The sequence below is a fragment of the Phoenix dactylifera genome, chromosome 1 (assembly GCF_051530095.1).
Source record: "Phoenix dactylifera cultivar Ajwa chromosome 1, Ajwa_hap1_PhDact_Kaust_v1.1, whole genome shotgun sequence".
Lineage (NCBI taxonomy): Eukaryota > Viridiplantae > Streptophyta > Magnoliopsida > Arecales > Arecaceae > Phoenix > Phoenix dactylifera.
The window spans coordinates 3,816,454-3,844,053 of NC_143190.1; the positions used below are offsets into that span (position 1 = coordinate 3,816,454).

The 27,600-nt window shown below is 37.5% G+C and overlaps 1 protein-coding gene across 6 annotated transcripts in view; it reads left to right on the forward strand.

Annotated features, from left to right (window-relative positions):
- GRL (transcription activator) overlaps positions 1–27,600 on the forward strand; it is a 59,047-nt gene that overhangs the window by 11,745 nt on the left and 19,702 nt on the right. For all 6 annotated transcript variants that reach the window (XM_088717493.1, XM_088717499.1, XM_088717470.1 and 3 more), the window contains 8 exons: positions 2,246–2,330; positions 6,666–6,791; positions 6,916–7,023; positions 11,595–11,639; positions 11,716–11,858; positions 19,164–19,296; positions 21,514–21,624; positions 21,749–21,827. In XM_088717493.1, coding sequence (XP_088573619.1) covers positions 2,246–2,330; positions 6,666–6,791; positions 6,916–7,023; positions 11,595–11,639; positions 11,716–11,858; positions 19,164–19,296; positions 21,514–21,624; positions 21,749–21,827 — 830 coding nt within the window. The remainder of the gene's footprint in view (positions 1–2,245; positions 2,331–6,665; positions 6,792–6,915; positions 7,024–11,594; positions 11,640–11,715; positions 11,859–19,163; positions 19,297–21,513; positions 21,625–21,748; positions 21,828–27,600) is intronic.

Below are 27,600 nucleotides of genomic sequence, written 5' to 3' on the forward strand. Positions count from 1 at the left end.
TTGAGATTGAAGACTCTCAGAAGGTGGCCTGAGTTTTGGGAAGCAGTTGGAATGACTGCCCATTCTTGATGTTCGCAACAAATAAGTTCGATGGAAAGAGCTATTTAGAATGAACATGATCTGCTGGAGTGTTAATTTGCAACTGCAAGATGGTTATGTCACTAGGTCCATTAAAGAACTGAAATTAGGTGATCCAACCAATGATGACTGGGAAAGTGAAGATTATGAGAGCTGGTTATATTCAATGGAGCCTCATATCAATAGAAGTTTTACTTCTCTTTGTTCCAAAAGAATTCTGGAACAAGGTTTGAAAAACATTTTCTTAGACTCATGATAATGCTGTAACATTTGCAGAGGGAGTAAATGACCGTGGAACAAAGGGGTAATTTCATAGAAGATTATTATCATAGTCAACCAAGTCAGAAGTGGAAACTAGAATTCTATCAGCCTTACAATAATGATCTTGCTGAAAGAAAAGCAGCAATGTTTCTTTGAGATTCATGCTGGATTACCATCTGAAATGGAGTTTCTAAGGGTGCAAGTTTTCGCAAGGGATCTTCTTCCTTGGAGGATATGCACAGTGAAGTAAGCAGAGTATCGAAAGCTAAAGGTGTTGGATCAGCTGAAAAAGTTAGTGCCAGATGTCTGTTATTGAGTTGTAAAAGGACACTCTACTAAGCTGTGAACTCCCACCAAGATAACTGATAAAGTGGTTGGAAGTTCGTAATCTTGTTGCCAAACTACAACACCTTTGGCAATCCATGGTTGCTGACTCTTTGCTGGTAAAAGAATCCACCTTTATAATGATGGAGGCCAGAACCTTTGGAAAGTTAATCATATTTTCTTTCTTCTTCATCCTTTCTCTTCCATTGGAATAAATAGATGACCGTACCATAACCTGATATTGGCTTCCAATATAGCCATCTGTTGATGGATTTGGGGATGGCATGATTCCAGAAATGAATGAAGATAATAAGAAAAAATGTGAAGGAAAGATAACCACTCCGTTCTTCAAAAATTGAAGCTTTGGTACCACTACATTGACTAGCATTGTCGGCTAACTTACATGAAGCCATGGATCTTCTTCACTTGTGTGTATGATGATCTGAATCAAGGTCTGCCGTACCGGTACCGCCCTGAACCGGTATCGGATCAGCATGGAATTCAATACCGGAAGCTTATCATTGGAGAACCGATACGGGATCGGTATGGGCCGGTATGTAACCGGTACGTGACCGGTACGGACCGATACGAGACCGGTATGTGAAACCCCAAAGCTCGGCCATTCAACAGGACCGGTACGTGATCAGTACCGTACTGGTGCCGCTTGCCACCAGTATGCCGACCGGTACCAGTACGGTGGACCTTGATCTGAATGCTATGTTACTACCCAAGTGATACCACTATGGTTTCTCTTTCACCTAATCAGACAAATCAGACGGGAAAACCTTTGAAGTTTGAGAAGATGAGATAGGGATCAACGAATCAAGCTTGTTATGTAACCTCTTCATGCATCAAAGTGGTTATGGGAGTTAAAGTATGGTAGTGTCTGCTGACTCTCCTCTGGATGAAGTAAACAACTAACATTTTAACCACAAGGCTTAAGCTCAAGGCCCCGATGTTATGACACTGTGGACCACATCTGGATGGGTTTTATGGATTAATTCAACAAATATTTTATTACATGCTGTTGCTGTGTACATGGAATATAGTTTGGTATGATCAAGGACATAGGAGACTTTGAGGATGAGCCATCAGATCAGGCAACGAAAGCAGTAATTGGCATTACTTAGTTTTAAAAATTTATTCTCCTTTTCAGCCCTTTGCTTAGTGATTTCTAATGTCTGTTCGTTGCTTTTGTATGCAATTGTCTAATCTTGGATTGAAGGAATAAGGTTACTTGCCATGGAGAGAAAAGTCACTTACCCAGTATGATCTTGTTGATATTCTGACCAATTAAATAACGGATAGGTGCTTTGGAGAGGAAAGTCAGTTCCCTCTATGATATTGTTAAACCGTGATAAGTAATGATATATGGTAATGTGTACAAAGGAACAGGTAAATGAGTGATGTTTCATTTTAATTTCATTATTCACTCATGGAATAATGGCTTAACCTGCTAAATTGATGCATTATTTCTCCCTAGTAAAGATGTTACTCTTATAGGGTAACAGTGACATCCTTTTTCCTCAATAGTTTGCTTTTGTCATCCTCCATTTCTTACATCTCTTTTTTGGTTGAACAGATTGGTTCAGTTTGTAGACTCTTATGATCCAGCAGTGAAAGGGTTGCAAGAGGACCTTAATTTCGTCAGCCCTCGCATTGGAGAAGTCTTACTTCTAACTCTTGCTTGTTTTATTATTTCGCTAGATATATGTTGTAGTGTTGAAGTATTTTGTTTTTCCATTCTGAATCAAAAATATTTATGTATTTGCATTTTATTTCATTGTGGCTAACATTCCTAGCCATTCTTTTTTCTTTCTCCTTTGGACTCGTCTGAAAATTTTCTTTCAGCCTAATGAATATAATTTCAACCTTAATTTTTTAATTCATTTAGTTCATTGATTATGGTAATTTTTCTGAATAATCCAGGTGAACTTAGGTGAATTATCTTTGCCAGCTCATGCCATGTGTTTGGGGCCACTCATGCTTTCCCATTTCTTTTTAAAATATTTAGATAGTGGGACAAGCTAATGCCAGTCATACAGTTGTCAATGAATGCAAAGACCTTTTTAAAGCTTTTGTATGGTAAAACAATGTAACCAAGAAAGCCACATATTTCTTTAATTTTTCTTGAGATGATTTCTAGATCCATTCTGTTATATAATGGAAGACACAATAGACTAGGTCGGTAGAAATTTTAGAATACAGTGACTATATTATCAATGCTTATTAATTACAATTTAAAGATGCCTCCTTTAGTGATTTATTCACTTTGAGGTTTTAAGATTTGGCTGAGATGAATTAATTTCTGTTAGAATTGAACCTGAATTTGTTTGATGTTTTGGGTTTTGGCTAGTTTCGGAATTTTGGCCGAAACTTGTCAAACTGTCAATACTACCAAAACCCTCTCTAAACAGGGGTCTGCATGGGTATCAAAACCTTTTATTTTAATGTTTTCCCTTGCATTTTCTATTTTTTCAGAAAACTCTGTTGCCTCCTTTGGAGGCTAGATTTCACAAGTGCTGTATAACATTTGAGTGGATTAATGAAACTAAATCCAGATCAAGTGTTCAGTTCACCTATTAGGTTAGTGAAATTATTAGCATCTGGCTCAATTGTCTTTATGGTGATGTAAAGAATGTACGCCCCAGTATTTGGACTGAGTGCATAAAAACCACAACATATGTGATCAGTTCCTCACTGTGACCTCGACTACGCTTTCAGTCTCTGTATGATAAGCTTTATGGAGATCTGTGAGTCACAGTGCATCTTGGACATCTCTTTCAGATAGGGCAGCTATGGACCAAAATTGATAATTAGATGTGGGCATGACACCACTAGAAAGAAAGGGGAATTCATGGGGGCTGCTGGGAAAGCGTATTTTCTTTTTTTTTTTATTCAACCTGTTTTTATATTCATTGGATCTAGGCTGCACAAGGATCTCCTGGATCATGCTTAATTTTGCATGAAATCCTCAATTTTGTATAGTCTAATCTACGGTCTGTTGTGCCGGTACCAGGCACCGTACTGGTTATCCGGCGGCACGAGTCGGTACAGGCTCATGCCTGCTGGGCCGGGCTTGTACCAATACAGTAGAGGAGGCAAGAAAGAGGGCAAATGGAAGAGAAAAAGAGAGAGTGAAGGGGGAGAGAGGGAGGGAGAGAGAAGGAGGCCGGTGGAGGGCTGACGGAAGCCGGCGCCTGGGCAGGAGGCGGAGCGGATCTCCTGTTTCGTTCGAAACAGGGGCCTGATCGCTAAAAAATTTTGCTTTTTTTTTTTAAGGGAAGTCCGCAAATCGTTTGCCGACTTCACTAGAATATCGCGAAATTTTAAACTTGGCGACTTCACTTAAAAATCACAAAATATTTTAGCGGTTGGACCCCATTTCGAACGAAACAGAGAACCTGACTGCGGCCTCCTCCTGCCCGAGCGCCGGCCCTCCGCCTCCTTCCCTCCCTCTCCCTCTCTCTCCCTTCCCCGCTCGCTCTCTCTTTTTCTGTCTTTCCTTCTCCCCCTCCGATGACGGTGTCTCGGTTTCGTTGCCGGAACCGTCCCGGTATGGATCCGCTGACCCTGGTCAAATCTGTATACATTGTGAAAATAATATTTAAATTAATGCTTAAATTTTAAAAAATTCAAAAGGTATGAAAATTTTCAAGAACATATACATGGTATAAGACATGATTTCCAAGATATCTAGATTTGGGTCAGCCAGCTAACAAGACCAATTTGAAGCATTTTTTATTTTATTTTATTTTTTGGTTGCGAAAGTTAGCTCGAGGTGGCAAAGACCAATCTATCTCTCTTATGACCTCCTATGTTCATGCCTATGCATAATGCACTTGATACCTGTTACACCCAAAGGCATAATTACTGTACTAGTTTGTAAGATTTATTGTCTTCATTATGTTAGTTGGATGTGAATATGTTGTCTTAAGTAATTAATATAGTATACTCTGTTGAATAAAGCCCTATTTATAAAAATAACAAACATATAAAAGTGGATTCATATTGTTTGATATGCATATAAAAATTAAAGGCATAACCATGTCATTATTAATTTATGCAAAAATTCTTGTATCGGAAAAATGTGTCCTATTATATCATTGTGAATCTTTGGAGTATCCAATATGTTGAATTTTTGCTTAGTATGGGATGCTTATTGTGTCCAACTTTTATTGATTCAGGTGGGTACATGATATTTTAACCTTAGAAGAAATTCTTTCCAAAATTAATCAAAGTACCAAACAATTTCAAAATGACCTTATCTTCTAAAAGGAATGCTTATTGATTGAATTCTTCAACCTTAATCTTAGTTTTGCATCACTACCAAGGTCTTCCAATCGACCTATATAGACCTATACCGGACGTACCATAATATATTGGTACTATGTCGATATGGTATCGACGTTCATTTTGGTAATGAGACGAGTTGGTTCATATCAGTCTAAACCAAGCAGAACCACCTTGTATTGCCTAAAATCAAGATATATTACCATATCGTACCGGCCTATACCATCTGGTTTTAGGCAATATCTTGATAAAAAGTGAGAAAAAAGAGGCTGAGAGCTATCTTAGTATGAGGCGCATACTATACAATATCGTTCCTAACTGGTCACATACTAGTATGACACCCAATACCAAGATTGCAGACTTAGTTAGTACTATATTGAAGAATTACTATCGTAGTTATTAAACTTGGACTATAGATTGACCCAACTGAGGAGCCGGGTTGTTGGGTCATCGGTCCAACCATCGTGTCAAATGCTTAGACTGGATTATAACTAAGTTATATTAAAAATTTGAAAAATATAAAAATAATTATAATCTAAAATAAATATGTATGATTATCAAAGGCTGTTTGGAGTGTTTTAGCGGCTTTAGGTTGACAAGACCTCTTTTTTTGTGTGCATACATCACTTTTTCAAAAAATACGAGACATCTAAGTTATACAGGTATTCATTGATAAGAAAAATTAAAAATGTGAATGGTGATTGGATTAATAGTGAAGAAAGAGAATTCTTGGTTCAATTCTCCACCTTAACGATAGCCAAATGGATTAATCAAATTTTATTGTCTGATTCATACTGATGAAATGTTAAAAAATATTCTAAATTCTACTCTTTGAATCACATGGATCTATATTATATCTACACTAGTATTTAGTTACAACATAAACAGAAAATATTTATGAATTATTTATTTAAAAATTATAAGGAATACTATTGTATGATATAGCAAAACATGGTAAAACTTATTGATATTTTAAATTATTTTAAGTAGTAAAGTTCTGAAATAATTTTTTTGGTGAACAGTTCTCAAGATATACAGAAGAACAAAATGTACATATTTATTAGTTTTCATTTTCTAAGAAAGATAAAAAATTATTAACTTTTCTGTTTGATAGGAAGAAGTGATCAGTAAATTATGTCACAGTCTAACTTGGCACAATTGAGGAAAAGTATTAGTTATTTAGTGATCTGGATGTAGTATAAGTATATTAAATTACGTTAGGAAAAGGACATCCATAGTGTTCTGGTGGTTAAGCTGCTTGTAGTTATGTGGATGGACAGTGGGTTGAATCTGATGTTAAACATTGTTTTTTAGGTTTTATCTCAACATCATGACCCGCCAACCCACCTTTCCGCCTGCCCGTTTCACCAGTTTTCTTTAAAAACTGGCTGTGTCGGTGGTTTTCTTGTGGTTCAACTGCAATAGCAGTCCTCTATGAAAACTGGACCAGCCAGGGGTCCAGTTTGCTGGTTTTTCTGGTTGGACTGGCAGGTCCAGTCTGGTTTTTATAACTATGGTTACCATTAGGAATGTCACTATCATCTTAAAGAGATAAATATGCATATACTTTGAAAGCTCATAAAGTTCTTCTCAATTAATTGCCAATACTAAGCAGAACTGTTTTAGACTTTTAGTGCTAAGATAAGAGAATATTTCAACTTCTCTTATTGGGCTCAACTAATTCTTTTTTTTTTAATTCTTTATTTCAGGTATTGGAGGCTGTAGGTCCAACAATTTTTCTTTCAACTGATACAAAAAAGTTGAGAAATGAGGGATTTCTTAGTCCATTCCACCCTCGTTATCCTGACATACTCACAAATTCTGCTCACCCCAAGGTAGGTGTGTTTCTCCTCTATGGTTCAAAACCATCACTGTTTCTGAGTTGTTAAGTTAGTTCTCTATCTTTTGTGTTTGTTTGGGTTTGAAATTCATGCTGTTTTGTTCTTATTTCTCTTTCAGAGGGCTCAAGACTTAGCCAATGTTACATCATACCGAGAATGGGTTCTATTTGGCTATCTTGTTTGTCCTGATGAACTTCTTCGTGTTACCAGTATTGATATTGCAATGGTATATATCATCATTTTTTCCCTGCAAGTTACATAGAGTTTGTGTTTCATATTTCCTGCAGTTATTTCTTACTTCTTAGTTACTATATTCTGTATTTAAGAATGATTGTATTTGTTTTGGCTGATGGCATGTCTATGTGAAGTTTTACTGGCCAATGTTGCCTACAAAACCATCAAAATCCAAAGTTACGCTTTCTATCTAGCTTTGATCTTGTTGAACCAAGTGTGTTAAAAATCCATAGTGATCATGCTTAAGTTCTAAAGCTCTGTCCTACCCCTCCCTCCCTCCTTAATATGGAAGCAGTGTATTCTCATGATTAAGGTATGCCGTCTCGGTACCGGGCCCCGTACCGGTGCCGTACTATCATTGTATTGGTCCGGTATGATATGGGGCATGTTCGGTGTATCGAGTGTCGGTACGACACTCGGTACCCCCTCCATACCATAGATTGGTACTGAACAGATATAGTACAGTATGCCTCGTACCGTCCGGTTCAGTACAGTACGACGAACCTTGCTCATGATGTTCATATTCAATGCTTTATTTAAGAGTAGGATATGTTATTTTTCAGAAGTATAGAAGACAATTTGTTTTAATAATTATTTGGAAATTTAACCAGGTGTTCTCTGTAGAGTGCTGGAAATTGTGCTAGAATCTAGTTTGTCACAACGCATGACCTTGAATTTGCACTTATTGAGATCTCCATCTTAGTTGATGGAAAGAGACAACAATATTGGACCATCCTTAATTGAAACCTTACATCAAATGCAATTTAACTGAAAATGTATTATAATCCACATATGTTAGATAAAATCCCATTAAATAGTTAAACATGTCCTATTAGAAATCCATACTACCATACCTTCATGTAATGAACAACCAAACACAACAACAATATTGTCGGTGTTGCTTGAATAATCATTCAAATACTAAGTCCACCAAAAAGAGGCACTATAGCCCTCACTCATCACTTTGAAAAGATTGTGTAATAAATGAACTGAGCTATAAACTCAGCAAGTAAAACTCTTCCTTAGTCAAGGAATTCACATTTTCATTGAAAAACTAATGATTTTAAGTTGTAACACAAAATATCGTAGTAAAGTGCAAGAGTGGCTTCACTGAAATGGAGTCAAAATTTTGAATAAGGAAAAGGATACTGTGAAAGGATCCAAATACTTGATTAGAGAGACGTAATTTTAAAGAGGTGAAATAATTTTTTTGGAAGTTTAAGCAGGGGTCCTAAAACAAGTCAATGCTGAAAATTCCAAAAGTCAAAATGTACGAATTAAGAAGACAATGTAACATGACCAAAGCACTTTGAATATTTTAGAATAGTTCTGATACTTCACATATTCTAGAATTTTCTGAAAGGTTCGCTTCGCTCATATTCCTCATTGCAAATACAATTAAGGCTGCTTATATCCTCATTAATAATTTGAGGTTTAGGGCACTTATATACCACATTGCTTGAGCTCCATAAATCTTTCAAGCAGGTTTCTAGCTTAAGATTAAATAGATATTCAAATATGCCACTTTGGAAGGCTCAAATGAAAATAAGCACTCCAATACAAACAGACTTAGAAAAGATTATAACAAGAACAGAATTTCTAGTTTTGATGTATAAATACGAGTTGGAGGTAGCAATTTAAACTCATGATTTCTAAGTCTTCCAAATATGAATCAAAATTTTTTAGATTAGTATATAACCTAGATTTCGTTGGAAGAATAGTCAGGATCCTTATAAAAAATTGTTTTTGTTATGTTTCAAAAACTAATTCTAAAGGCAATTCTAATGTTTGAGGTTCAAAAAAACCTCCGGTTTTGCATATAACAATAAGGTATAAAACTTCAAAGTATCACATATGTTTAAGTGGGCTAGATTGGGCTAAAATAGCCAGTTTCGCCTGTTTCATGCCGTATTGACCGGTTTTGCCAGATTTGCTCCAACCCAAACCTCGATCCTAACCCTCCTCCTATATAACGCTCTCCTATGTCAAGCACCCTTCCTCCTTTTCTCCACTCGCTTCTCTGTCTATCTTTATCTCACTTGCAATTTGCAAGCTTATTGCCCCGAACCTCGCTTGTTGCTTGTCGTCGTTTTGCCCTTCCCCTCTAGCCTCTGCTTGAAGGAATCACCAATGTGGATAGTGTGTTACCTTCCTCGCCGGTAGATCAATGCCATCTGATTTGCTTCTGCTATCGAATCCAATGTCCCTCACTCTTCCTCCGATTGATCCCCCATGCCTTCCTGCCATCATTCACCCCTTCTCATCTCTTGGGGAAAAAAATGAAAAAAATCAATTTGGGGATACTGGTACCTAACGAGCATGGTCCAATTTACCGCATGTTGGTGCATGACGGGCACGAGACATAGTATTGGTATTGGTGTATTGCCAACCTTGCATGCACCCAAAATGAAACATGATTTAAGATACATGGCAAGATTACTGACCATATAATATAAATGAAAACCTCAAAAGCTCTATCTAAGAATCCCGTCTTCTTCTTCTTCTCCTCTCTCTATCTCTCTCAACTATCAATGCCTGCCTACTCCTTTTCTTTTTTTCTTTGGTTACCCGCTATATGTAGGTTTAATAGGTTGGCTCTAAAGCTTTTAAAGTGTCCACTAGGCTGTTTCAGGTAAGGTGGTTGTGTGTGTCGATTGCCAAGTTAGTGGGTTGAAGCCTTAGGTTGAGTAGATTGACTACTAAAGAGTAAATACAGATTGAGAGACAGGTCTTGATTGCCTGAATATTGCTTCAAGTAAATGTCTTCTTCTTTTATATTTAATTACCGTGTGTTGGTACATGACTGGCATGAGTCATGCTATTAGTACTGCTAACCTTGCATGCACCCAGAGTATAACATTATTTAAGATACATGGCAGGATTACTTTCCATATAATGCAAATGAAAACTTGAAAACCTCCATCCAAGTTTCCTTTCTCCTCCTCCTCTCTCTCTCTCAACTATCAAGGCCTGCCTTCTGTTTTTATTTTTTTCTTTGGTTACCCCCTATATATAGGTTCAACAGGTTGGTTCTGAATCTTCTAATAAAGTGTTCACTAGGTCGTTTCAGGTAAGCTGGTTATGTGAGTCAATTGCCAAGGTAGTGGGTTGAAGCCTAGATTCAGTAGGTTGACTGCTAAAGAGTAAATACAGATAGAGAGATGGATCTTAATTATCTGTATATCATTTCAACTAAATGTCCTCATCTTCTTTTTATTTTTATTTGCTTAAAACATTACTTGTAAATAATGAACTATTGTCCATTTGAGTTCAATAAAATACTTAAATTTCATATTCCTTAAGAATAAAACATTGATTTCCTAGTTTTAGTAAAAATTCCGTATCTTTTGGCTGAGTCAGAATAGGGATTTTTAAATGCTAAGGTATTTCTCAAATCTTAAAGGGCATCCCAGTGCACTCCCGCCACTATGGGGTCTGGGGACGGTCGGATGTACAAAGCCTTACCCCTGCGTATGGAGTGGCTGTTGCCGTGTTTCATTGTGCCAAGTCCGCCCTCCATATTTCTTAAACATAAATTTTGTTATGCCTAAACAATATAGAAGCCCAAGGTTTCGATAAGAAAAGTTTCTTCAAAAGATTTCATCTAATATGGTGTTAATCAGTAATTCAACACATAGCACAGAAACAGAATACTTTATTTCCAGATTTTTCAGAGATAGACATATCTATGTTCTTTTTAAATATAACTTAGGTTGTTACATACTTATATTGCACAACAACAGAGTTACAAGTATTTGATTATGAATTTATGATGATATATTTCTTGTCTTAAGCTTCAACATTTAGGGATATTTTCCTCACTAGTATAGAATTCTGTGCCAAGGGAGAATGAAACATGTAATTGTCATGGACTTCATATAAGTAGGAAAGAGCTAGACTTTGAGTGTTAAAGAATGAATCATAAGGCTGTTTTATAAGAGACACATCTAGGTTGAAAGTATTAATGATCAAGTTCTGCTTGTCCAATATAAGAGTCTGCAGCAATGTGAACAAAGTATTTGATTTTAGTCCTCCTCCTTATTTTGATATTGTAGTGAAGGAACCAGTGACATCCCAAGAACCTTACACTATTACATAGAGATGTTGCCTTAATCTTTGTTTACTAAGTTCTTTCCTTTCTTTATTACTAAGATAAGGCTAAGATTGCTGCTTGTTTACCAATATTGTCAGACCCTGCTTCAGAATCTTCTATCTAGGGTGTAGGATCATGCTTGATATTTTCATATGACAAGAATATTATAATGAGGCCTTCTTGTCATTTCTCATGTTAGTTTTCTAAAAGTTCTTTTTTTTTTAAATTTGTGTAAATAATTATCTCCCAAGGTTTCCAAGTACATCATACAAGTTGGGCTGTGGACTAATTTCTGAAGTACTGTATATCTTCTTTGTTCTTCTAACTTGATATTTTCATAGTTTTCGTCTCCCTGCTTACCATTCATATAAAGATAGATTGTAGTGTTCTGTGGTCTTTCAAATCTTATTGAGTGATATAACCATTCGGTGCTTTGTTTCTGTTCTTATCCCTATATATTTTGCTTTCAGGTTGTACTAAAGGAACATTTAGTTCTCACATTATTCAGAGATGAGGTAACTATGATATATTAAATTCCAGCATATAGGTTTTTTTTCGTGGCTGACCATTTCTGATACTTGTATCATTCAGTATATGCTATTGCATGAAGATTATCAGCTTTATGTACTTCCAAGAATATTAGAATCCAAGAAAATGGCCAAATCTGGACGTGCAAAACAAAAGGAAGCAGACCTAGAGTATAATGTTGCAAAGCAGGTTGAGAAAATGATATGGTATGTGTCATACATCTATAATTCTATTTTATTTTTGGTTGCACATATGTAGTTAAATAAATTCGTCATCTTTTTCATTTTTTCTAGCAATATTAGTGCTCTCACTACATGCATAAAATTTTATTACTCTTTCTCTGTATGTGTTTGTATGTGTATGAATAGCACACACATATCTATACATATACAATAAATTGCAATGATCTTAAAATCCTTGATAATGAAACTTTTCAAATTGGTAGGACCGGTACCAATAGGCATGCTGGTCGGCGACCGGTACAGTAGGGTACTGGAGTGTACTGTAGCAAACTGGGCGTACCGGAACCACAGGGAGGGGGAGGGAGAGGAAGAGAGCTGGAGAGGAAGTAGAGGGAGGGAGGGTGAGAGGTGGGAGAGAGGAGAGGGAGGTTGAGAGAGAGAGAGGGGTCACACCTAGGCTGGAGAGGCTTGGATCTAGGACCGGATGAACATATTAGCAAGTCGATCCAACAATTGATATATGTAGTAGTATTTCTTTATTCTCAGTCATTTATGAATAAAATGACAATCCACTTTGATGTGTTTGGTTCTTTTGTGATGCACCATATTATTTGCTGTTTCTCATGATACAATTGTTAATTTCTACGAGAAAATCTCATATCCACATTAGCTCGCAAATAATGTGCACCAGAGCTCAATATCAACATATGTGGTAGCTCTTGCAATTGTGCTTTGCTTCTTACTATTATCAGTAGCTTATTTTCAGAAAATCTGCACAATCTGGACAACAATATTCTTTTATTTGTCTATGACCACTGTTTTCATACAGTTATTTTAAAGCGTCTTTTAATTATCTAAAGTTTTGAAATTCTGCATCTGTATGACCTGTTATATCATGCAGAAATTGATCAACACACTCCACAAATGAGATGTTTGACTGAATATTAGATAAATTTATTTTTGTCACCAGACATATTTATCACCTAAAATAATAATTCTTTTTTTTGGTACAAAAATAATAATTCTTTTTGATTGGTCATGACTCATGAGTTTAGTGTTTAAGTTCATTAGAGTGTTACCAACCAATCCAAGCATTTGAATATTTTTTAGTATTTCAAAAAGGAGCGTAAAAACTACTTTGGTATAAACTCATACCTTGTCTGGACTTTGAAACTTCAATTCCCAAAAGTCATTTCAACTTCCCGAAGTCTTCGGTACTAAAATTTTACACAAAAACTCTAGGCTCCTTGATAGCCTTTAATCACTTTGTCCATATAGATGGTATCTGTTGAACCAATATGGGAATCCATACTAATTGACCACATATATGGTACAATATAGGTTCGATATCATACCGACACTTGGCGTACTGAGCTGACTAGTTTGCCATTTTATTTATTTTTTATTTTTTTATTTTTTTTCTTGTCACATTTTTTTGGATTTCTACTTAAAAATTTTATTGGGATTATTGTCTAATTTGTGATTTTAACGTCTTTTTAATGCCTTTTTATCATGAATTAGAATTGGAGTAGCCAACCAATATATTTATAAATAAAAACACATACAATACAACAAATTGAATCGATTTTAATGTATTTAAGTATAAAATACACACCAATATCTAAAATTAAAGGGTGTCGATGTGACTTATAGACACGATCATAACAGTATTTTGGAGGAGCTTCACCAACTCTCAAAGAGGCCCATAGTGCGATAGGTCTCCATGCTTAAGTTCGTAATCCACTGGAGAGCTACGTTGGAAGGAGTCATCCATCTGACTTTGAGACTGGGCTGCCATACAAAGATGCTGATAGCAAAATCCGACCGGAAAGATGGTTGATTTTTTAGTAACCACTCGAGTACGACCTCAAACGATCCATGTGCATACGAGTCAGACTACAAGTGTGGAATAGGGTCTGATGTGCGACTAGAAACTAAATATGTGTACAGACCCTACTCCATATGCAATGTCATTTACTACAACAGCATCACCTCCCGAACAACCATAAGGAGCTCGTCTCCTGTATGCAATGGTGTCCTCGCAGATTCTACCAGGTTGTGCACTGTGGTTCGTATCCTGTGTGGTATGAGTAAACTAGGACTAACCGATGAATTGAAGACCACCCTTGGACTGAATCATAAACTGAGATACCTTGTGCCCTCCTACCTCTAGCTACCAGATGCATCGTGGGATAAACTATCGCTGGTATCAAGTGATGATATGCACAACCGGTCATCAGATGGCTCGTTGGTCTCCGAATCAGAGGAATGGATTCCTTCTCGAGTCTTTCCAGAGAAGATGGAACTTTCTTTCTTTTGCTTTTCTTGCTATCCTAAATAACAACCTTCTTGCCCTGACTCTTCTAGGAGGATTGACTGGGCTCTCCACCTTGACTAGACTGGCTGGGTGTGAATGTGGAATATTTTGTTTTGTCCATTGCTCCGTATCCACTATAGACAATGGCTACAAAACTGGTTGATCAAGGAGGCAATCCTGGCTCATCCGGCTCTGGCTACTACTACTGATCCTCAAGCCAACCGATCATTGGATCCTCTTCATCATGCATGAAGTTTTGAAGTGGATCATTGTACTTCAGCTCGATTTCTTATTTGATGCATCTTAGCCATAGATGCAGATTGTAATGGATGTATACAAGATTATTCAATATTTCAATTGCTTCTATGCGAGACGTTTTTTTGTTTGTTATGGATGAGGGTGAAGGTAGACTAGTTACTCTTACATCCACCGGAGGAAACCATTCGTGAGGATCTGAATCACCAGCCCTCTTAGGTTCCTGGATGACAGGCCGAAGTGGATCCACCATTCGACTACAAAAGCATTCAAGAAAACTAAATATCAGAAGCTACTAAATACTAATTGTATAACATCCATGTAATAGTTGTAGTCCATGTCTTAAAATACCCAGACTCATTTTTTGTTTGCTTGCTATAGCTACATGGTCGCCGAAGTTGCTCGAGCCCTCTCTAAACATTTTCGTCTGTGGAAAAGATACATATTATATGGGGTCAATTAGTTGCGCGAGTTGACAAAGTTGACAAAGTTAACTCACCTCTTTCAGACAAAGTTCCTCATCTGTACCTATCGCAATGATGGTGTATTGGAACATTGGGTTCAGATAAATATCAATATAATTTGCAATTGATTTAGTATAACAATTATACTCAAACCGCACCATAGTCTATGATGAACAGGTGTATAAGTGAAATTACCCGTTAGATAAAACTTCCTACCTTTCTAATAATCTCACCTTTGGTCGATGATGTTAATATACTCTTATGCATGTCTTTGGTCTGCCTCCTTGATCTGAGCCCGGACAGCTATCATTATACAATAGAGGAAGCCTATCTGGGGTTATTTCTTACTATCCACTACCCTCAGCACTTCGTTACAATGGCTTGATAGCCTTCACAATCCTATCGGCCTGCTGTCGAAACTTTCGGCTGGTCACCAAGCCCTCCACATGACTCTCCTCATGTGGACTTGAGCATACTTGCCCTTTTGCCACTCAGCACTAACGAATAACTGATACAAGCTTGCTTTCTTATCAATGAGGCTATCGAGTGTAATGTAGTTCTTAATCTGAGGATGAATTGAGCGTTGTGCGCATGATTAGAAGCATCAATTGACTTATGAAAGAAAGTCTTCATGTCATAGTAGGTCAGAAAGTTTATGATGCTTTGTCTGTAAGGATCTATCCAACCATCACACATCACAGTGAACCCATGCGTGTCCCACTTACTCTGGTAGGAGGCTCTCCAATTTTACAACTCCTTATTGCTGTCTAGAAGACTACTATAGATACCCTTTGGCCCTAGCGGATTCACATCCAGTCCGACGCTCTGGATGAAGGCAATGGCAGACCGTTAGTACTTGTTGTCTGCTGCATTAATAGGGATGTGGCTGAGGTGGAATGACAATGCAATAGCTCTCCATATGTCCTTATCCTTGACTAGCATGATCTATCTTTCACTACAAACATTTGCTCGAGAAGGCATGTGGATCCTTATGCTCCCATTTTTTTTGCTGATTTTTGGCCTCTAAATAAAAAAAAGAGGAAATGAGGGGGAGGGGGCTAATTTCCCGGATTTAACTTGGATCTAGCTCAAATCTTGTGAAATCTGGTGTTTTTCCTTTTTTAAGATTTTCAAAAAGAGAGAGAGAGAGAGGGGCTGAGAAGGCACAGGAGGCCTTCTCAACCTCCCTCTTCTATTATTGATGGGGGAGGGGGAGGGAGGGGGATGGTGTGGGGTATGGAGCTCAAATTGAGCCCAATCCGGTGTGAACCGAATGGCTCGTATCAGTACCACTCCAAACTGCTTGGTTTGGAATGGTTCGCATCATTTTTCGAACCAAAGAGGGAACCATCCTGGTTCCGTCTTAGTATGGTTTAGTACGCCCCAAACTGGGCAGTTCGGGGCAATATGGCAAACCTTGGTATTGAGTATCATATGATGTAAAATGGGCTAGTTTTGAACAAAGTGATCGAGTAGGTATGGATGCACATTCTATGTTCCTTCCCTTGAGAATAAAATATCGGTGTTGTCATATACACATTGATGATCCATGTGAAATGGCATTTTAACATCTAGTTAATGCAGTCACTATTTTAAATTGGTAGAAATAGATATGATCACCCAAAGAAATGACTTTTTCACTAACAAACTATCTCAGTAACCTAATAAGCAAGTTTGCTCATGACCAATGTTCTAAAGGGCAGCTACAATATGGAGTCAACCTGTGAACATACTCAATGTTATCCACGTGACTACCAAAGCCTCGCTCCATCTTTGCCCGATCATCTTAGTTATATGAAACACTTATTTTTTATAGTTGTACCACCTCAATCTAATTGTTTCCAATGTACTGATTCGTCTTTCTTCCAAAGGAGCAAAGAAAAAGAAGCAATCAACAACGAATATATATATTTCAAAGCTCAATTGAATAAATTGTGATAATTTATTATTCTTAACTATTTTGTTTTTTTCAGATAGTTGAAATATTCAAAATTTAATATTGCTTGGTCAAATGATGTGGCTAGATAGGTAGAAATGGTTATTACTGTGCTTTTAGCTAAAGAAAGATATTTATTAAGATACAGAATACTTAGTAAAGCATGATTCCACACGATATACATGCAATGCTCTACTTATGATGCAAGTTATCATTTCACTGTACCACTTATTTGCAGCCCTATATATATAAATAGAGAGCATTGAGTACCATAGCCACACAAAAAGTAGAAAATAACAAATGATTAGATTGGATTAGATGATATCACAAAATATTTACAATATGGAGAGTAAAAAATCTTCAAAAAATGTGATTAAGAAACTAACATGAAAATAAATGGAATATATGGAGTGCAAACAGAACTCAGCCACGTAAAAGAAAATAAAGAGCTGAACTGTGCTATGCATGCCTCACATATGCATTGGCTCTTTTTCCAATATGTCAACATGGCCATGAAGTTCATGCATGGCTACCTGTGCTCAGCCTGTGACACTAAACATTTTAGTTAATATTTCATGCTGTATTTTACATTGTCTATTTTCTTCTTTCCATAGATACTCTCATTGTGCTATAGAGAGATCAAGAAATGCTGAAAAGCAAGAAAGAGGGAGGTTAGGGTTGCACCCATCTGAAGGGAAAGAATAACTTAAAAAATTAATAGCTCAGAAAATAGTGCCATGGAATCTCAAGATTTTACATTTGAGGTAGGAGAGAGATGGGGCAGAGAGAGAGGTCTTAGTGGATATTTATGAGGGCACACGAATAGTAGTTTCCCAAGCAGCAATGTAGGAGTTGGAAGGATTTTTTTTAATTTTCTTTTTAAATTAGAAAGGTTGGATGGAATCATGGGTTGCGATAATCATAAGGAGATTTAAAATTAGATCGCAACCATGGATTATGATGGTTATATTTTAAATGGATGTTACTTGGATTTAAGGTAATGAAGAACAGAGCAAAAGGATTGCCATGTAGGAGTTAGAGAGAGAGCGATTATGAGGTGGGAGAGTGGGGCCAAAAATTTTATAAAAACTTTGTAACTGCATAGTGTATGGAATTTAGAGAGAGAAAAATCATTAAGTGATGTCACCTCACTAAAAGCAAGTGATATGGTGATGTTTTTTCTCCTTTTCCCCTCTTGCTGAGAAAAAAAAGAGGTTTATTCCTCTACTCCAATTCTCTCTCATCGTCTTGCTCAATAGATAGTTACACATATCACTTCTCATTTTTATCTTGTTTTGTATGTTATGAAAGCCCAAAACATCTTGATGCATGTAACCCTTATAGCAGTTCATTTTGACCTGCCTTTCCTTGTCCACTATCTTTTCTTGCATCTTGATGGTGACATTTGTGGGTCCGTAATCCCAATAAATACACAACGTGGAATTGTGGATTATGTATTTTTACATTAGCAGGAGGGTAGGTTATTAAAAGGAGTTTTGAATTTGTTTTCCTCCTATATCATAACATTTCTTTCAGGGTATGCCATACCGTGTCAAACTGGACAGTACGGAATATGGTCCGCCGAACCGGTACCGGTAGGCGTACCGGTGGTCTACCGAACCGGTTCGAACCGGCCACAGTGCGCTACAGGGGCATTAAATGCCGCTGTAGCATAGCTACATTGGCATTACTTGCCCCTGTAATGCCACAACGAACGGGACGAAACCGGTCCGGTTCGTCCGGTTCGGCCTTGTACCGGTGCGAACCGGTCTGGTTCGCACCGGTATGCCCTCCATACCGTTTGGTTTCGGCTTCTATGGGGCCATAATCGTTTTCCACCACTGTACCGAACCGGTCCCGTACGGGCTGAACCGGCCGGTTTAGCATACTATGGTACAGGACGTACCATACTGTATTGGTTTGGTACCGGTACATGGTACGCGGGGCGTCCCAACACTCGCCACACCGAACCAACCCTTATACTTGGCGTGCCGATACAGTGATAGGGTGGCACCGGTATGGGGCTCGATACCAAGACGACGTACCTTGATTTATTTTTAATGGAATTGCACCAGTTTCATACTCATCACTTTTTCTGTAACTTTATTTGAAATGTGTTGTTGCCTGCACTAAAGAGGGCATGACATCAAAAGAATTCCTTTTCTCAATAGAACTCCATCAGTTGTATACTTGTATAGTCTTGTTGCTTTACCTAATGTCTTTTTATTTCTTAATTATGATTCCAGTTCCTTTTATTGTTGCTAGTTCTTTTAGTGTATGATTTTGTGATTTGTCGTTAACTGGTTGAACTCATACTTGATTGGTAATTTTAATGGTCTAATGATGACTTACTGCAGCGAGGTACATGAACAAACATTGATTTGTTGTGATGCCATACACCGAGAAAGGAGGATATTGCTAAAACAAGAGATTGGAAGAATGGTTCAGTTTTTTGCTGATCAACCTAGTTTACTGGCCCCTAATATCCAGGTAAAGTTCTGCTTGCAATTTATGTGCAGGCTATGTGGTAAAAGCCATATGATTTTGTTAGATTCATAAACAATTTCTTCTCTATTTTCATGCAAGGATGATAGATTTATCTGTATTCATGCAAAAGATTATCAAGTCACTATTTTATTGCTAATATTGGATACATCATCAAATCCAGGCGTATCAATAATATTCCATTTGTCTTGTGTTACTCTTTAAGACAAAAGAAGACTAGAAAAGAATCTTTAAAATAAAAGAGAAGCTAAAGAAGGAAAGGAGGCCTATGGTTCACTAATATACTTTGTGTACAATCTAAACTGCTGGCTCATACTGATGTCCTAAAGACCCCTACTTGAATATCTGCCTATTAACCTTTATAAAACCTAAGTACAACATAACCAATATGCATGAATTTGGCTCAAAAGTAAGGCCTATGAAAGCCACTTTTAATTGGATTTAGATGCACCAAATATATTTTAATTTTGACATGTTCACCTGCACAACAATGTGATCTGGAAGGAGGCACAACTCAAGATTTGAGGCTAAATATGGGTAAAATATGTAACTTATTTGATGAAATTACACGTTATCTTGAAATATTCCCTTTTATTTAGCATCCTTGAATTCTGATATAATACTAAAGTTAAAACTGATATCATGTGCAAACATATAAATAAATAGCTTTTTCTAATTAACAAACAAACGTAGATGGTATTTTCAGGATCTATATCATCAGATCTGATTTTTTGATCCTTTTGTTCATATCTATGGATCTATACAGTATGCAAAATATCTAACCATGAATTAGCGGTGAAATACCCACTGCATTTACTATGCTATATAGGCCCTTAAAAGATCCTCAAACTTTTGTTTGCCTAAAGTTCCAGTGTCCTCATGCGATAAATTTACAACTGTGATTGCTACTTATTCATTGGTTAAACTTGCAAATGATTTGCTGTTCAGTTTTCTTGAGTGAGTCACCAGTGTTGATCTTGTCATATTGATGGGGAAGAAAATGCTTGAGTTATTCCCTTGTAATTTCTCTTCCTACAAAGCTGTAAGTTGGAAGATTGGAAGCTTGAATGGAACAAGCAGATTATGACTGATGATGTAGCCATATGCTATTTGCAGAATGTTTATCTTCCTTATTTCTAGTCCTCTTGTAACCACCATTGTCTCACCCACTTGTGAACTTGCTGACTTGTACCAATGCTTGTTAGGTATTCTTTTTCTTGTAGGTTGCTGCATTTTTCATAATTCCTGTCCTCATTTTATCTTTGCTTCCATTTTCTTAACCCCGTGAATCATTTCTCAACTAATTAGTTTTGTAGATATGATCTTGCTATCTTTTATAGATCCTCATTTAAATACTTTTTAATACCCATCTGAATACTGTAACCTGAAATTTTGTATGCAAAGCCTTCACCTGAAACTGAAAATTGAGAAATTAAACCTACTTGATGATTCGTTTTTTATTTTCTGGTCATTATCTTCATAACACAAGCCTTTTTTTGGCATGATAATAGGCCTTTCCAGAGAGCACTACTTTAAGCAATTAGGCTAAGTAGGAGTGAGAAAGTATTTACAACTGGTCACCAATCTGGGATAAACTGTCTTAGAATTATCAGTTTATTGGCAGGGTTATTGGAGGCAATAGAGGGCCTCCCATGAACGCTAGGACATTCAACTGGTAAGGAAATGTAGCTTGTTAGCTGCTAAATGGTTGCAAATTGCAGAAAACCTGGTCAGGAACGGCAGCCCCTGAAGTTTCCCTGGTGGATATAATTGAGTCCATACCCAAAAAAAGGTTCAATAAACCATAAATTCACCAAAATCATAGAAGAATTTTAGAAACCCTAGACTTGCTGATTGTATACTCTATTGGACGTTTAGATCAACAAATTTGATCTTTTCCTGCATCAGGGAGAAGTTGGGAAAGGAATTAAGGTTGAAAGGTATACCATGATAATCTTATAGCATAATGTATAAAATCCAAAAGTAGTTAGCTCAAATATTTTTTGTTTGTCACTGTCTATAGTGTATGTGTGTCTGATATGAAAGTTTTAATTTCCCTCTCTCTGTTTCTGTTTTGGTATCGGTCTCTAGGTATGTCCGCATGTGCATCAGCTTGCATGTTGGTGTGTGCCTGTTCATGTTTTGATGATTTTTAGATGGTAGTTTTCTTATTACATTTTATGATGTCTATAAGTTGTACAGATGGTTTTCTCTGCACTTGCTTTGGCTCAATGTGAGATAATTTGGTACTTCCAACATGTTGGTATTGCATCATCAAAATCTAAAACAGCACGGGTGATACCTATTGACATTGTAAGTTGCATAATGCATATAGTTTCCAATCCTACTGCACATCAATAATCATTCTGCAGTTCATCATGCTGTCTCCTTGTACATATGTTTAGTCCATGTATAATATTAATATTATTGATTGCAGGATGCAGCAGATTCAACTCTTGGTTTCTTGTTAGATGGAATGGACAAGCTTTGCTGTTTAGTTCGCAAATATATGACAGGTTAGATTGAGAAATTATTAGCTGATTTTTCCAGTTTTCACAAGTACGCCAAGAATGCATTTGCATTTATTTAAAGGAGCATGATTTGCCTGTTATCCCGCCTGTTCACAAAACCTATACCATAAGGTCCGCTGTACCGGTACCAGTCAGCGTACTGGTGGCAGCTCGGACCGGTACGTACCGGGTTCGTATCGGCTCCATACCGGTACGGCAGTCATACCGGCCAGTTTTTCAATAAAAACTTCTGGTACCGGATCCCACGTTGATCCAGTACCAGTTCCAGCCCGGTCCGATTCGGCATACCCTGCCTATACATATAAAATGCATTTTCAACCATCCCAGAAAAGTCTCAAAATGCAGGGAAGACCCTTTCTGTGCTACAAACAAACACTAAAAGGGCCTGTATGGTGCACAAGAGGAGAAAAAACTGAAAAGGGGGAGTGTGATAAGGAGATGATTACAGGATGATGGGTCAGGTGTGGGAGTTAAAAGGTATCCCTAGATTCCTGATTTTTTAGAAAGCTTGGGGACATAATTTTCTTTTGGAAGAAACATGCTTGTTGATTCCACCCCATAATAATTTATCAAACAAAGAAGTGAACAAGTTTTTGGCCTCTTTAGAAATGTTATGTTATTTTAATTTTCAAAAAAGCCCATTTCGATTATATTTATGAAGGTTTGAGGAATCGGTATCGGAGGGGTGCTAGCTGGCAGTTTGGCACGGTATGGATCCATACTGTGCTGTTCTTGGGCGTACCAACACAAGAAGAGCTAGAGAGGGAGGTGGAGAGGGAGAAAAGGAGAGAGAAAGAAAGAGAGAGCGGAGAGGGAGAGGGGGGGGAGGAGGAAGGGGGAGGGCGAGGGAAACCCTAACCCTGACCCAACCCTGAGCTAGAGGGAGGGAAGGAGAGGGACTTACCGAACCCTTGAACGCAGGCAATGGCGATGGAAGAGGGGGGAATTGAGTCGCACGAGGAACCTGGCTGTCTTATATTAAATGCTTGAACCGTATCGATCTCCAACTAGTCCAGTTCAGTATGCTCCAAACTTGCCGATTTGGCGAACCTTGATTTATATCCTAAGGTTTCTTTTTCTTTTCTTTTTCTCCCTTCTTACTATTTTCTATATGGCATCTGTTGCAGAAAAATTTCTAAGCCTGGCTTTCCTTTCACTACCACATGATGCTTATGATTCATAAAAAACCCTAACATCTTCGTTAAAGCAAATGTTAATTGCTTATCATGCTCTTCCATAAAGAAGTCTATCTTCTCCATTGGAAATTGTCTGAATTTCGAAAGCTCATTTTCTGTACATGATAGGCATAAGTGGCTCTTTACAAAATTTTATGTAGACTTTACGAGCTAGTGACAAGAGTTTTTGCTGTCACATCGATGTCACATCTAATTTTAGATGGCTATTTTTTGTCAGCTCAAAACTTAAATGTTATCATTATATATTTTATCCATGTGTTCATATGTGCTATCTTAGGACAACCTAAAGGTAGGGGTGTACGAGAAAACCGACCAAACCGCAAAACTAACCTGAACCAGTTAATTCGGTTTGGGTCGGGTTTTTCCACAGTCGGCTTGGTTTCGGTTTGGAAAATTTTGGAATCGGAAAAATCGGTTTAGTTTTGGTTTAAGTTATAAAAAAAAACAACTTAAACTGAACTGACCTGTATATGTATATAAAATAGTTCACAATTTACTTGGTTCATCAACGGTTTAGTTCACCTGGTTCATCAACGATTTCGGTTTAAGTTTTGGTACATTTTACTTGAATCAATAGCCTTAGCTGCAGCCGCCCCCAATCCTTCGATCCTTCCGTGGCTCGTATTCTCATCTCTCCTAAATCTCCCCCTGCTCCATGTGTTCACTGCTTGGGATCGTTGTTCGAGACTTTGTTCACTCTCCTCATCATCATTGGAGCAGAGTCACTCTCCCATGCCTCCTCCTCCAAGGCTCCAACCCCTTGGGACTTTGCCCACTAAAGGCGTTTCTTGTTGGAGCAAAGTCCTTCCGATGAGCTGGCTACATCTATCATGCCAATCGACACCCCATATGGCAAGATCTCAATTGTTCACCAGGCGATCTACCCTGTGGAAGTTGTCTCCATTTGGCTTTTTGGCATCATCATGGCGGTTCTAGGAGGTTGATCTCACTTGGATCAAGATCTCCGGTGAGTTTCCATGGACGGAGGCCTTCAACAAGGTCTCGGTAGCGGTCTTCGACGCCATCGCGGCAATTCTAGGAGGCAGAGAGAAGGTGGATCTGATCAGAATCAAGATCTCTGGCAAGTTTCCATAGGTGGAGTCCTTCATCAAGGTCTCGACGGAGGTCTTCGATAAGCTTGGGGAGGGGTTCGTCGGGGAAGTGGAAGTGGTGGAGGCTTCCGTTGAGACTTGAGAGACTAGCAGCCATCATGGATGGGGAGGAGGATGGGGAGAAAATGGAAAGGATGGGGAGCCCCGTGAAGGATGCGGAGAAGGTGATGGAAGATAGATGACAGATAGGTTGGACTGTTAGACTTGGTTTGCAATTAATTTCAAGCCTCACTAAAACTCAGTGAGGAGCCCATTTAGCCCATCCTCACTAAAATCGACGAAAGCCCATTTAGCCCATCCAGTTTAGTTGCTCATTTGATAAAAGCCCAAAAGCCCACAACCCGATAAACTGAACTGATTTTAGCATATGATTAGTTCGGTTTTGGTTGTAGTTTTAGAAAATTGATTTAAGTCGGTTCGATTTCAGGAATACCCCCTAAACCAACCCAACCCGAACTGTGCACGCCCCTACCTAAAGGCCTAGGTTTTATATGCTGTCTAAGATGATGATATGCATAAATGTTTAAGCAACAACTGAAAGCATTCGATTTTTAAAAACTTTCATGTTAAAGGTCCTAGTAGGTGATGCAATCTATTGCTAAAATGATAACTTAGAAAAGTAAAGCTGAGATCAGATTTAGAATATTTAAGCAAATAGAACACTACTTTGCTGTAGAAAACCAAAGCAAGAGCAATATTCAAGAAGTATTGATGGAGGGTGTCCGTTCATCACCTGATAGGCACCTTCAAGTATTAAAAGCCTCTCCAAATCCTATGAGCAGTGTGGTACAGATTACTCACTTAACTCATCAGCTTAGGAATGCTCTTAGTAGTCCTGTTGTAGGGAACCAAAGAGTGGATAAACCAATAAAGGCTTAAACAAGGTTGCTGCTGTGAGGAAGCATTACAGCCTCTAGAATCTAGGGTTTAGGTGGGTTTGTGATGGTTAGAAGGGTCTGTTTGGGGCCATGATAGTGAAAGGTGGAAAACGGTTTAAGGTGGAATGGATAGCTATAGGGTTTTAAGGATTTAGTGGGTAGGGCTTGGGCTTTTGCATCAAGAAGGTGAATCAGATCAAGAATATGTAAAAGAAAAAAGGAAAATTAATGTTGTGGTGAAGTAGAAGAGAAGAGAAATATATAAAGAACTTGGGCCTCGCACCATTTTGCATCACACAGGATACTCGCATGAGAAAATCTGATTTCATTCATCAACATTACATGATCTCTTTATAGATAATTTAAAAGTCATATATGAAAAATATGCTCCTCGACTGAAAGGTAATCACTACTTACAAACCTGCCCATTGCTTCATGCCCTAGCAAGCATTAATGGCCAAGTATGGTGTCTAGTAGGAAACTAATCTTAAAATACAATAAGCTTGGCACTCAAGCAAGTGGCATGTGAGATGACTTGTTGACCAAGTAGCATTAAAATAAAATAATGCTTGCTAGGCCCTCAAGCAAGTGACCTAAGTGACTAGATAATATACAGGAAACCGAAAGATAATAATAAAAATTACAGGGGTCTATTTAATAACTTAACAATAGGGCTTAAGAACTTCAATTCCAGTTTTTATTGTCCATGGCAGCTCTCAGTTAGCTAAATCCGGAGATTTTGTTTTTGATTTCAATGCTGATAATAAGTTTTAACGAATTTCAGTCTCCACTATATGCTCCTTCAAGATAACTTGGGAGGTAACCACCCAGATATTATTTTCTATGGTTGCAATATTTTTAGCTTGACCATAGCTACCAAAATGCAACAATTTAAATGGAGAAGAGAACTTTCTAGCCTATATGCATAAATAGGAATCATACATTCTCCCAATTCCAAATTGAGAATTTTCACTGTCCATGAGAGAGAGAGAGAGAGAGAGAGAGAGAGAGAGAGAGGAATCGAGAACAGAGAGTAGTTTTACCAATAATTCTTAGAGAATTTCAGTAAGCCAGTGAGCTCTCTTCAAATTTAAATTAGATTCATAGTTCAGAAAATGTTTCTGCGTTGCTATCATCTTCCTCAAGGAATAGCTCTCTAGATTGAAGTAGTTTTAAATTTTTATTTTTATGCTTGCTTATATTATTTATTTGTGAATAATAATAGCAATCTTTTTCCACTATTTTACTTTAATCAACCTACTACACTATTAGAATTGAGAGAACATGGTGCTAAATTCATCAACTACATAAGAACAAAACTTCACCTGACAATCAAAGATTTATAAATTGAAAGCTTAGCATTCCAACTCCAACTTCAAGGGTTCATCGCATATTGTATTGACATTCATAATGATCCTAAAAAGAATGCTAAAATTAATTCTAAGCTATGCTCCTATACTATAAGTCCAGCTTTGGTACCAACAATGCCAAGAAACCCCAAGAATAACCAACAAATCATGTAGATAGCATCTAGGTTCCAAAACAACTGCACATTATTGAGGGAAATTGTGACTGTACCAAGGGTATCTTTTGTTCTGTGGAAAACCAAGAAAATGGAAAAGATAAAAAAAATAGCACTGTTCCATGGAAGCTATTTATAAGATTTCCTAATTTGTTGTGCTCTAATGAAATAAACGATTGGACAACTAGATTTTCCAATAAAAATAAGTTTTATGAGCAAATTTTCTTGCAAGCAAACATAGCCTAAGAGCACTGGTGGTAGTGGCTACACAATGTATTAGATTTAGATCTATTTGATCTGATTTGATCTACATCCGATCTTTCTGCTGTTCCTTGTCTGCGGCTATATACTTCAGCTAGTAGAAAATTGAAGAATCTTTTATTAAAGAATGAAGAAGAAAGTATAAGGAAGAAAACAGAAAAACGAGAGAAAGAGAAGAAATGGAAGAAAAGAAAGATAAGATGAGTTATTCGATCACTCAACAAGGTCAGATCCTCATCTCATTATTTGTTTAATAAGGTCGATCACTTAAAGGGTGCAAAAGACTAAACTACCTCTCTAGTACAGGAGCATCTAAAAAATGAAAGACGACAACTATGTTAGGCTAGTAATACTGCCCGTCAAGCTGCAGCATAGATGTGATCCATGCCCAGCTTGGCACATAGAATCAGAAATCTATGTTGCTCGTGCTTTCGTGAAATAATCTTGCAACTGATTTTTTGAATTCACATATGGAAGTATAATCTCCTTGGTTATAACAACCTCACGAAAGAAATGACAATCAACTTCTATGTGTTCTGTTCTTTCACAAAACACTGGATTGCTAGCAATAAAAATTGCTGCTCGATTGTCATACAACATCCTCATAGGCTTACTTATTGTGAAGCCTAATTCTTGTTACAGATTTTTTGCCCACATTAATTCACATGCAGTATGAACTGTTGCTCTATCTTCTGCTTCTGCACTTGGTGTTGCCAGTTGCTGCTACATTCTGTTTTTAACTTCTCCAGGAAATTAAATTTCTTCCAACATATGTACAATATCCAGTAG